The sequence below is a fragment of the Osmia bicornis genome, chromosome 6 (genome assembly GCF_907164935.1).
Source record: "Osmia bicornis bicornis chromosome 6, iOsmBic2.1, whole genome shotgun sequence".
Lineage (NCBI taxonomy): Eukaryota > Metazoa > Arthropoda > Insecta > Hymenoptera > Megachilidae > Osmia > Osmia bicornis.
This window is the reverse complement of record NC_060221.1, coordinates 722,295-734,959: the sequence shown is the minus strand read 5'-3', so window position 1 is coordinate 734,959 and position 12,665 is coordinate 722,295. Positions and strand designations below refer to the sequence as shown.

The 12,665-nt window shown below is 36.4% G+C and overlaps 1 protein-coding gene across 1 annotated transcript; it reads left to right on the top strand.

Annotated features, from left to right (window-relative positions):
* The first annotated feature begins 4,059 nt into the window (after positions 1 to 4,059).
* Positions 4,060 to 12,473, top strand: LOC114873485 (synaptotagmin-4). The gene is made up of 6 exons (XM_029181858.2): positions 4,060 to 4,200; positions 5,517 to 5,840; positions 6,038 to 6,408; positions 6,555 to 6,713; positions 6,788 to 7,105; positions 7,758 to 12,473. Exons 1-6 carry the CDS (start codon positions 4,143 to 4,145, stop codon positions 7,875 to 7,877), a joined length of 1,350 nt encoding a protein of 449 aa, XP_029037691.2. The 5' UTR covers positions 4,060 to 4,142; the 3' UTR covers positions 7,878 to 12,473.
* Positions 12,474 to 12,665: the final 192 nt, after the last annotated feature.

Sequence of the window (12,665 nt, the reverse complement as noted above, 5' to 3'; positions counted from 1 at the left end):
ATTAGTTGAGCTTGTCAACTTGTACATTCCCTGCGGTCCATCCTCCGAGATTTTTGCGTGCTTGAACTTAAAAATGAAATGGAGATATGTTATTTATAATGTTCAATCGGTCTTGAGAGGATAAAGTATGAAGGATGAACCGGAAGCACGATGTATGCGTTACGTGTAAAAGCGTGAAACAATATCATTGTGATGTATGCAAGCGCTGACAGTATACTTTAAAAGAGATTGTAAGCGTAATTTATTCAAAACCTGTCAAATATTGTACATTCGCGCCGGCATTGTCTATACATACATGATTATTATTATTACTATTATTATTACTTGCTATTATTATTATTGCTATTATGATTATTATAAAATACTAGTTAAAGTTGAATATACTATATCTACTATTTATTGCTGTACATGATTTATTACTGTCCTTTCATTTATTTACAATTTACGATGATAAATTAATTATTATAATGTTATTATAACATTCTTTTATTATTAATATCATCTGGGGTGTTAGGGACCCCGTTGAACCAGTAGTGCTCTCTGATAATATCATTTTCATTGTTCGTGAGCGAATAATTTCTTAATTATTTACAAGTTTGTTTTATAATAAATAATTGTAGTGGACTTGCGCTACAGATCCGGTCGTACCCATCACTATTCCGAACAAGTGAGTTTCACGATTTGTTCGTTTTTAGGTCTTATATTTCGCTATTTGCTTCGGGGTCCCTGACACCCCGGTGACATACTATTGGTATGCAGCGTCAGCGGTCCTTGGGGTCTCAGATACCCCGAATGCCGTAGTGTTGATAAGCAAAGAGTGTCATCAATGCTCCGGGGTCCCTGACACCCCGTATGCCAAAATGTCGGTATGCAAATAGTGTCACCGGTGCTTCGGGGTTCCTGACACACCAAAATGATATCACGTCGGTATGCAGAGATGGTTGCTGGTGCTTCGGGGTCCTTGGCACCCCAGATGCTATATTATTGGTATGCAAAGATAGTCACCGGCGTTTCAGGGTCCTTAATACCCCAATATGATATCAGGTCAGTACGCAGAGGGCGTCATTGGCGCAGCGGGGTCCATAACACCCCTGGATAATATCAGGTCCGTATGAAGAGGGCACAAACAGTATAATTATTTTCCAGAGTTTATATAATTTATTTCATTAATTTTTTTTCGCTTATTAAATAAGCTCATCGAAGGGGAATAACATTTATGATTATATCCCTCTTCAGGGTCTCAGCTGAGGATCCCATTTATTTTACTTTTTCCAGTTATTTATATAATTTTATCCCTCATTATAGGCCAAGACCATCTCAGTATCCCTTACATCCCTGCATTCCTTCCATCCCAGCATTCCTTACAATCCTGCAACCCTTAAATATCCATTTTTTTTTTTTTTTTTTTTTTTTAACGTGGTGGAAATCTTCAGAAAGACACCTTCAACCCCCCTGGGGAGGGGCCGGAGGTAGTGTGGGATTTATACCCACTAAAACCACCACGGCGGCCTGCACTAAGGCGGTAGGGAGGGTCCTTTGACCCTCCGCCATATGCCAAACTCCGCCGACATCGGGGGCCACACCCGATGCCGGCACTCCTCGGGCCGCGTGCAATGGAGACCGGGGCCCCAGCCCCGGACCCCTACGGAATTCCTTTACATCCCTCGTTCCGTTACATCTCTGCATCCCTTACAACCCTGCATAGTTCTTTTCATCCCTACATTCCTTACATCCCTTCATCCCTTAAATCGCTACATTCTTATCATCCCTACACTCTTTTCATCCCTACATTATTACATCGCTTCATCCCTTTCATCCCTACATTCTTTTCATCCCTACATTCCTTTCATCCCTACATTCCTTTCATCCCTACATTCCTTACATCTCTGCGTCCCTTATAATAAATATATTATAAAGACTGCTTCGAGTAAAGGTAAGTAAAGGTGAGTAAAGGTAAGTAAAGGTAATTTACCTTTATTTTCGCGTAAATTTCGAAAAAACAGCGCCCCCTAGTGGCAAAAATGTGAACTAAAATTCGATGTCGAATCAGCGCCATCTGGTTTTGGAAAAAGGAATTAAATCTTACTCAATTTTTGGCCCTCTAGCGGCAAAAATGTGAACTAAAATTTCGATGTCGAATCAGCGCCATCTGGTTTTGGAAAAAGGAACTAAATCTTGCTCCATTTTTGGCCCTCTAGCGGCAAAAATGTGAACTAAAATTTCGATGTCGAATCAGCGCCATCTGGTTTTGGAAAAAGGTACTAAATCTTGCTCCATTTTTGGCCCTCTAGCGGCAAAAATGTGAACTAAAATTTCGATGTCGAATCAGCGCCATCTGGTTTTGGAAAAAGGAACTAAATCTTGCTCCATTTTTGGCCCTCTAGCGGCAAAAATGTGAACTAAAATTTCGATGTCGAATCAGCGCCCTCTGGCGGCAAAAAAATGAACTAAATTTGTATGAAATCGCTGGTCTTATAGCCGCAAAAACTTCAACTCAATTTCAGGGAGCCACTGGGATGTATGGAATGCAGGAATATAAGTGATACAAGGATGTAAAGGATACAGGCATGTAAGGGATGCAGGGATGTAAGGATATAAAGAAGGCAGGAATGCAGGGATGTAAGGATATAAAGAAGGCAGGAATGCAGGGATGTAAGGGAAGTAGAGATGTAGGGATGCAGAGATGTAAGGGATGAAGAGACGTAAGGAATGTCGGGATAAAAATGTCAGGATCAGGATGAAAAATGTTGGGATGTAAGGAATGCAGTGATATAAGGGTGCAGAAACGCAAGGAATACAGGGATATGAGAAGTGCTGGGATGTAAGGGATACAAAGGATACGAGGATACAGTGATTTGGGAGTAGACCTTGCGAGGTGCATAAAAAGAATGAAAAAAATAAATAACTGCCAAGGGAAGTAATTGTAATTCCATTTCGTTCGAAAAGTGCATTCGATCTGTATGTTATGTCGCACATCACGTGCGCGATATTTTACTGAAATTTATATTCGCGTCAAACATTATAGCGTACGTGTATGCGCCAATAAAAATACCAACTTGTCCAGGTAAACGAGAAATACAGTGTCGCATCCTCGTATATTTTGCATGGAAATGATCGAATTATGGTAAAAATAGAAACACCAAAGTATATTTTCAAATTGAAAGACTACCATTCTTATACAGTAACTTTTCTATGAATATTGTAACGATTCATCATGCGAATGTTAATCTATTCGAATAATTAAAAGCTTCCAGGTAATAGGTGAGTCACAGGAGAATTATCTTCCGCATGGTACCCGTAATGTTGATCGATAATTCAAAACGCAACTCGTACTCTATTCTCCTTGAAGCAAATTGAAATAAAAGTTCTAAGTCCCCTTTTCCTTATCAAGTATTTCAATATCTTTCGCCACATACACTCTTCTTTTATTTCAAAATAAATTTAAACATGAAATGATTCAAAAATCAATAATAAATTATCATAAAAAAATTATAATTGCTATCTCAAAATAATTTAGAAGGAATGATGTTTAATGTACCATGAAAAACCATCAGCTGTAATGAAAAGAAAAATTTTAATTTTGGGTTCATGTAAATAATTTACAATTAATAATATAATATGTGGTATGATTCTGAAGCAAAACTGGAAATTACCAAATAAATATTTCGTTATAATTATTTGTCAAGTGACCGCCATTGCCTCTGTTCACCATACAAGGTGTCGCGTCGTTATTTTTCAACGGATACTAGTTTTGGCACACGAGCCAAAGGGTTCACCCATTGGGAGATCGATAACGCATCGATTCGACCGGTGTTGCACCTTTTGCCCAAGTGCATCGTTACCTGCGCGAGATCCTTGGGGCGAACCCGCGGGAACACCCCTTTCTTTCGGTGTTGCAACCACCGAACGGGCATTGTCTCCTCGTCGCCGCGCCGTGCTCGTCGTCATCGTCGTTGGTTCCTTTCCAGCGACGCATATTCCGCGCAAGCTCGAAGCCGTTTACTATTGATCGAGCATTTCGTCCGATGGTCGCCTCAGAATACCACGGATGGTCCGCACGCCGTAAATATTCGTTCAGTGCGTCGTGGCCGACTGACTTACGCGGATAAAACCGTTTAAATACGGGGTAAACGTGGCCGAACATGGTCGTAGAAGTGATGGAGGACGGACCTCTCGTTGAGATTCAGAGTTCTTCATACTGTGAGTGTTGTTCATCATCCTCGTTAAATTCATTTCCTTTCATTGCACAATCCTGCCTGACATCGATCCTCTACCATCGACGATTCTAGACACCTTTAACCAACACACAATTCCTTTAAACATATATCACACGATCATATAATTTAGAAAATTATCATTTTTCTTCGTTCGGATGAAAAGAAATGGTGAAACTGTTAGGCTGATGGTAGACAGCTGTTACAGAGGCGGTCTCAGTGCCGATGGATCACTCCTGCTAGGAGTGTTTTCATCCTTTCAAATTGTATCTCTCTATATTACTTGCTTCTAATTTTATTTTATAATTGATATTATTTGTTGCGTTTATTCGAAATAGAAAATCTAAACGATGGATTGATTACAGTGACTTGTATATACATATAGTGTGCACGATGGTCGCGTCCATAGTTAACCCAAGCGTTTAAGACCATGTGATATTGAACACTCGACTCTTCGTTTACAGAGCTTCGAATTGGCCGAAACGAGGGTGTTGATTGCCATTTCATTTTATATGTTTCGAGATCGATTTTGTAAATATAGAATTTAAAAGCTTGGCTATCATTCGTAACGTATCAAGTACTTACGTTTTATAACGTCGTAGATTCCAGAGTATTGATACTTTTATTTTAATAACGTCTCGTTTCTTTTTCTTTTCCTTTTGCGTGATCGGTAATCCTAAGTAATTGGAACGTAAAAGGAGACACACAAGTTTGCTCCCCATGATGATTCAGCGTTGACCCAGGGCGCAAAATTAGTCAGCAACAAGTACACCCTCTTTGCCGATTAATTTCTGTAAAAATAAATAATAATATATTAGATGTATAATATTATGAAATTAGTTGCTATTATTATTTTATTTTTAATTACGAGCTTCTTTTATTCAGATATGTTAATTAAAAGTCGCAGTAATTTTACGTCTCAATAAAACGAATGCAAATCTAAGTGTTAATTAAAAGAATTGGAGCGCATACCGTATACATTTTTTACGTGAAATTTTTTTCTCTTTTAATTAACGAAGTCGCTTTTTCCCAGAAATTAATATCAAACAAAATTATTCTGAAAAAAGGAGTAATTGTACATCCAGCTATTTAATATCACAAATTTAGCATACACTTTTAATTGAATGTTTAAAAACTTCAGATCATTTTCAAAGCCAAAATCTAATTTTACATTCTCTTCAAAGAGACAGCCTGTCGTATGTGTTCGATTGAACGAAAGTGTTCTCGAGCGTGTAACTTTAATTATAAATAATCTTAAGACACTCGATAATGAAGGATTGAAAAAGAATAACGTGTACATAGTTTCAGTTACGACTGAAACTGTGGTCATACTACTATGCATCAGTTCCGCTTTTCTACTCTGCGCCGTCGCGATGACCTGGTGGCTTTGTCGACGACGTCGCGAGCACACCAAGCTGAATTCCGACAAATCCTTGGCGTTCAGGCCGTCGCACAGGAAGCCGATGGCAGTGAAAAGTCCTGGTAGCACCAGTCACTATTTGAAAAAGAGCCCAAGTCCCACAGGACCCGCCAAAAGTCCCCCTGGCTCTGGTGGACAGACGCCAAGTCCCACTGGTTCTCAATCCTCGAACCCAGGTTCACAGCCCAGGACACCTCAGGGCACAGGTAAACAGCTGAAAAATAAAGAAGAACCAAGGGTTAAAGGAATAAAAATGAAATGCTTCAAATATATGTACTTAACCATGATGGTCTTCCAAATTTCCACTTTATAAAATTCAATTCAAAGTCAAATCAACAGTCTCATTTTGTTGGAAATTTTCTTTTCCTAATTAGAGATTGATTGTTTGCTTCATCAATGATAGGTACCCCAGCATTGACACCTTCTGGCGACGTTACATTGAGCATTGAAAACGAACGGGACAAAGCGGAAATCGAGAACAACGAGAAAACGGAACGCAAGAAAAATCACGCGAATGAAAATAACAAAGACAACTTGGGTCAATTGGTGTTCAAATTGCGCTACGTAAGCGAGCAAAACGCGCTCAGAGTGACGGTAGTTAATTGCAAAGGATTACCTGTAAGGGAGCAGAATGCCACCAGTGACCCGTACGTGAAATTGAAATTATTACCCGATAAACAGCATCAGGTGAAGACGAGGGTCCTTAGGAACACCAGGGATCCAGTATACGACGAGGATTTCACGTTCTTTGGAATATCGAAGGATCAGCTTCAGGTATCAAAGATTCTTTTCTGTTTCACTTTGAAAATTTTTTTAACGAAAGAGTTATACCTATGTATTTTGAAAGCAGGATAATCAAGTTTACAAAGTATCAATTGATTGACTGATAAAATGTGCTTCTGTTTTATTACCGTTTGCAGAAAATCAGCCTGCACTTCATAGTGCTAAGCTTCGATAGATACTCTCGGGATGATATTATCGGTGAATTGACTTGCGCATTATCATCGGTGTCCGGTTTGGAGAGTGCTGATAACCAAGAGATATCATTATGTCGAAAAATATGTCCCAGAAGCCTGAAGGTAAGGAACCAAAGAGGACATTTTTCTTTTTTTTTTTGTAAGAAAAGATACTACGTTAATGTTAATGATTACAGATTCAGTCACAAGGCAGGGGAGAATTGCTAGTTTCCCTTTGCTGGCAACCACTCAACAGCCGATTAACGGTGGTCGTGTTGAAGGCCCAGAATTTACCAAAGATGGATGTAACAGGTCTGGCTGATCCATACGTGAAGATCTATCTTCTGTATAATTCTCAACGCATTGCAAAGCAGAAAACGCGTGTGAAGAAACGCACTCTGAGCCCTCTGTTCAATGAATCTTTCGTTTTCGACATACCAAATGGTGCGGATGGTCTTAACAATGTCAGCCTCGAGTTTATGTTGATCGACTGGGATCGAGTTACAAGAAACGAGGTATGTCCATGTAAACATTAATCATAAATTAAATGTTGTTCAATATAAATCAACTTTGAAGAATTGTATGGTCTTACATAATACTTGATGATTGCTACAATTTTTCATTAAGGAAAAAACTTGGAATTCCTAGAATAATTTAATAATTTTATGTAAAAACAAAAAACAGGTGAATATGATCGAATATAAAATTTCATACATTATACTTATACTATTTCCAAATTACGAACGTCATATGATCGATTTATAATAACAGGGGGTGACATGACCGCAAGTCGTACACTCTCTTTCGTAGCGTGATTTTTCACAATTTTGTTACATAATGCGATGCAAATCACAGTGAAGCATGACTTAATAGAAAAATCAATTGGAGAGTTTTTAACCTACCATTGGTACAGAATTCGCGTTGCACGAATTACATGAAAGTGGGACAGATTTAATCTGTAACACTGGAAAAAAGTTATTAGATCCTTTCGAATGTAATAGTAAATGTTTTTTTCTTAACACCGTAAACATAAAATTTTTTCGATGTCTGCATCATTTCATTTTTTACAAACGTTTCAAGGTGATTTTTTGGGGTAGAAAGAACTTGTCAGGAAAGGATGTTGAAATTTAAATTCTCATCTTTCTGATGGAATCGTACCTTTTCCAGGTGATCGGACGGCTTGAATTCGGCGGTCCAGATTGTCAAGGATCAGCTTTGAATCATTGGAGGGAAGTTTGCAGCTCACCGCAGAGGCAGATCGCTGAATGGCACAAATTAAGGGAGTAACTGATATTTCCCAGCCCTATCGACTTTCCTGGAATCCCGTCTCCAACTATCCAATAGCCCCACATCCTTCTCCATTGTGAAACCACCGATCCAACCCCTCGAAACCCTACGATGAAGTAGGGTATCTGTTTTGTAAACCTAATACTCGATGTATATTAGGCTTGAAGCGAGTGGCGGCACGTCCACCCGCGATCGATGCAACTGCGGATGCACCGTGATAAGGTCTAGTACAGGGATGAACATCAAGCTAATCTCTTCAAGTAACGCAAGACATTTTAAACCCAAACAACGATACATCGTGCCATTTTTAAGTCACTGTTACACTGTATCATTTGATCACCTCAATTATTAAGGCCCAGGTTCTTACTTAATTGATGAGACCATTCATTTCCTTGATGAATATTGATAATGTAATGTACAAGCGTGTACTGCATACATATCTACATTATAGTTAAAATTTATTTGTATAAAAATATAAATTTTATTTATATAAAATTCTCCTTTAAAAATTTGGATCTAATAGACTCTGATGTTCATTCCTGGTCTAGTCGTTACGTGCTGGCCTGAAGCGCGTATGAAGAATGACTTTGATCGCAAGAAAAATTTTTTTTCTTTTTTGTTAAAATTTTGTTTAAACTTCATAAATCGATAGATAGACGCCCTAACCTTAAAGATAGTTCCTTCACGCTTCTTACAAAATGGAAGACGAATTCGTTCAAGAAGCGATGGATTATCGAACGACTGCGGATAGATTGGAACGAAGATTAAAAACATGTAGCTGATAAATTGGAAATTTTCATTTAGTTTCTATAAATGGAACGTTTTGTCAGCCGTTGACTATGTTTCTCGTTGGTTGCAGTAGCAAACGATCGCGGGAGAAACGCATACAAATTGCTTTACAATATAAATATAGTTATTAAGATTTCCGACCAGATGAAAAGGGAGGAGGAAAATAAGACAGTTAACTAGAAAACAATTGAACGTTTATCGATTGTTTTGTGCGCTATTGTTGCAACACAGGGTTGTGTTTTAATCCTTCTGCTTATGAAATTTTAAATGACTTAAAAAATGATATTAATATTTAATTTGATAATTCAATTTATTTATGTATAGCAGGCGTAGCTTTGTAAAATTTTAAAGCCAACAATTGAACGATTGAAATTTATTTAAACAAATTTATTTTGCACGACCCTGTCAGATCACCAAGATCGTCATTTTTGGTAAAGTTAATGTGAACTAATCGTAAAAAATATCGAGAGTCAAGCGATCCAAATCGTATAAATGCAAGAATCTCTCCTTAGCTCATTAATTAATTTCTTGAAAAGTTTATTCATAAAGGAAGAAAGAGAATTAAATTACTTTTAATTACATATGTATAACGTACAATAAATTAGCATAGGTTTATGCTAATTTTTTTTATTAAAACCTTGGAGAGATTCTTGTCAAAACACACACACATACCACAAGACGTGGAGACGATTCTGGAAACGTCATAAACATCGATCAAACTTAAAAACAATATTACGATTATTCGTTCCTGTTCCAAAATTTCATAGCTCCACGTCAACTGGCTACACCACAATTACTTCAACAATTAAAAATAATGAATAAGAAATAAATTGCAATGGAAAAGATTCGATAATCGCTACGTAGATCTTTGTGGTGCATTAAATTAATTACATTAGTACAGTAACGAGCAAAATAGGCTTTCTTAGGAAAAATGGTGATATAGGAGAAGCAGGCAAGCGATAGGATCACTAGCAGCCACTTTTTCTATATCGCCGGTTTTCCTCGGCAAATCTATGATAATCGACACTGTTCATCATTCCTTACGATTCATTAAATTTCTAACAGGTGATCGTATTTTTATTTTCACGCCAATATCATGGTAATACTGTTTGTGGAACGGGGTCGATGAATTGTGACGTTGTTTTCAAGTGCCAATGGAAACCGCTTCGCGATTGTAAATATGTAATTTACGTTCGAATAGAGATGAAAATATGAATACTTTATTTAGTTACGAACCGTTTGTGGTTTCAATTGCTATTAATGGAAAAAATTAGTACGTACCACTATAGTTTGTGAACATGATACAACTGCACAGAGTGTAACACGAACAATTGGCATCATCTAATGCCTTTGTCGAAAAGTGTTTTTACAGCGGTAAAAAGGTGAGAGTGAGGTTCTAAACATTTATTTACAGATTCAACGATATCGTTGCTTGTTCTGACGATGATTAGTGTGTTAATGATTTTTGTCTCTATTTAATCTATAATTTTTCTCCGGATCAATGAAACCGTCACTCTCGCTCGGGAAGACTATAATACTGATCGATCATTTCATGAAATGATCCTAAGAATATGAAACCTCGTTTTTAAAGGGCGAATATATTACTAACTCTACTTTACACGATTAAATGAAAAATTACACTCCTGCTATTTCGTAGTTTGTTAATGATCATTATTGCTGGATTATTGGTATTACTAATGATTAATGTATGATGAATTTAATTGTGTAAAAAGGGAGGTGATGTCTGAAGGCCCCGTTCGCATTTACCACAATTTTCAGCACTGCGATGATTAACGAATATCAATTAAGTATTATCTTAAGCTAGAAACTTTAAAGTTACTTTAAACTTCAGATAGATAACTTTCAGCACATAGCTTCTACACGCGATCTAAGTAAATGAATATCCGGTTTAAGTGTAAAGTAACTTTAGAATTTTTAATCCTAACCGATCATCGCTATTTGTTATGAAATATTTGCTATGTTCAGGGCTTTTTTTCTGACGGTGTATCCCTACACGATCAAGGTTTTATACAAGAATGTTCCTACGAAATAAATCCATGTAATTCGATTGAAAGGTTATTCTTCGTTATGTAAAATTACAACGCTAAATAATTGAAAATTAACGTTTAGCTGTAAGTTGTTAGAAAACTTATAGTATATTTAAATACAAAATAGATTTGATTAATTTGTTTTAATTGAATTTTGTTGAAATCCAAAATTTAATTGTACTATACATCCTAACACATTCTTGTACATATGCAATTGATAAAATATGTTTATTGTTCTTCGAGTAACACCAATTGAAGTTATTAGTTGACTTTTAAAATAATTATTGAAATTGTAATACAGATCATCGATGATATTGTTAAATCATATCTGACGATTATGTACCTCGTTCAAACATCAATAAACATAAAAAGGAGATTAATTATAAAAAATAAAGAACCATTGGCAAACTCCAATTTTTAAACTCAGTTTTTCTCTTCAGAAGAAAAGCGCCTGACAAGTAACTTAAGTTCGTTGTTGCATTAAAGTCAATAACCGGTAACATGTAAAGCGATCGTTTTATCTTTATTTTATTACCATTTCCCGTTTCATTACTTTTCTTTTGCGAGCAGGAACTAAAGGTGCTGCGATCGATAATTTACGATTTCTTTGTATTAATTAAATTGCAAAAAATTTGCTACTTGGTTCCTTCTTCCATTGATGATAGCAGCATCTCTAATAAGAACACAAAGGAAATAAGAAAGCTCGATGAATAAGGTTAGGAAAGCAGAAGACGAATTGATTTAAAAATGAAGAAGCAACGACACACATCAGCACCAAAAAACGAAAGTAACCAAGAAAATACATCGCGATCTGTCACACAGAAGACTCGAGAAATACACCGAATAGCTAAGTTTACGTACTAACAATAAGTATAGTAGAAAAGAAAGGCGAAAGGAAGCGGAAGATCTGCATCGTTCTCTATCATCGATGTAGGCGAAGATAAAATATTACATTATACGATCAAAAGTTTCAGGATATTTATTTAATTGCTATACAACTATATAAGAAACGACTATAATAAGTAGTACGTAGAAAGACATCTCGTAAATATCGTCTGTCGTTCTCCTTGAGCTCGTTACCGATCATTTAACGATTTTCGAGATTTATCAGCGCGGAGACAAGTGTATTTGAGATCGACAGATACTCTGTAACACATTGAACGTCGGTATGGAATGCTGGAAAATCACCGTTCTTGACCTCGCATCGTTTCTAGATTTTCATTGATCAATAAAAAATAGAAGAACTGCGAGCGCTGGGAAACTTTACTTTTCTTGCAACAATCATTTTTTATTGTAGCTCGTGCTTTTTGTATTACAATGTAGGAGATCTACATTCATGGAATACAAGGAAATGATCTATTTCATCCTTTTAGAACCCTCTCCTGTTTTTCAATAAGAAATAATAGAAATAGAGTTTTCAATACATTTATGGATTTTGTTTCATTATCAGCATAATATTAGGAATAAACATTAGCATAATAAAAATATAATTTAATATAAAATCTGCTGATACAATTAAAGAACAAAGTACAAATTTAGACGTTTTACATGTACGAGACAGTAATACTTTTCTTTGCGAAATAAAATCATAATTAAGGCAATATTTGTAAATAAAATCTGATCCCCAAGGAATCGGTGCTTTTCACGCATTTCACATATCATGTATGTGTATGAGCACGGCGTGTAGCAACATGCTGTGTACGGTCAGACTGTAAGGCTGTGTGGTCAATAAAATATAAAAATAAAATTATTTAACAGACAATTTCTTTTCATTGAATTTGCCTATCCCTACAATAAAAATTTTTTAATAAATGAAAATGTTGTTTAGAAAATGATAACTTTTAATTTTAGGAAGCTAGAAAAGCTCCGGAAATGGCCCATTGGCCAATTATTTGAAAGTTAGGAATCTATTATTTTTGTAAAATAGCGTTAATTTTGAGGATATTAATAT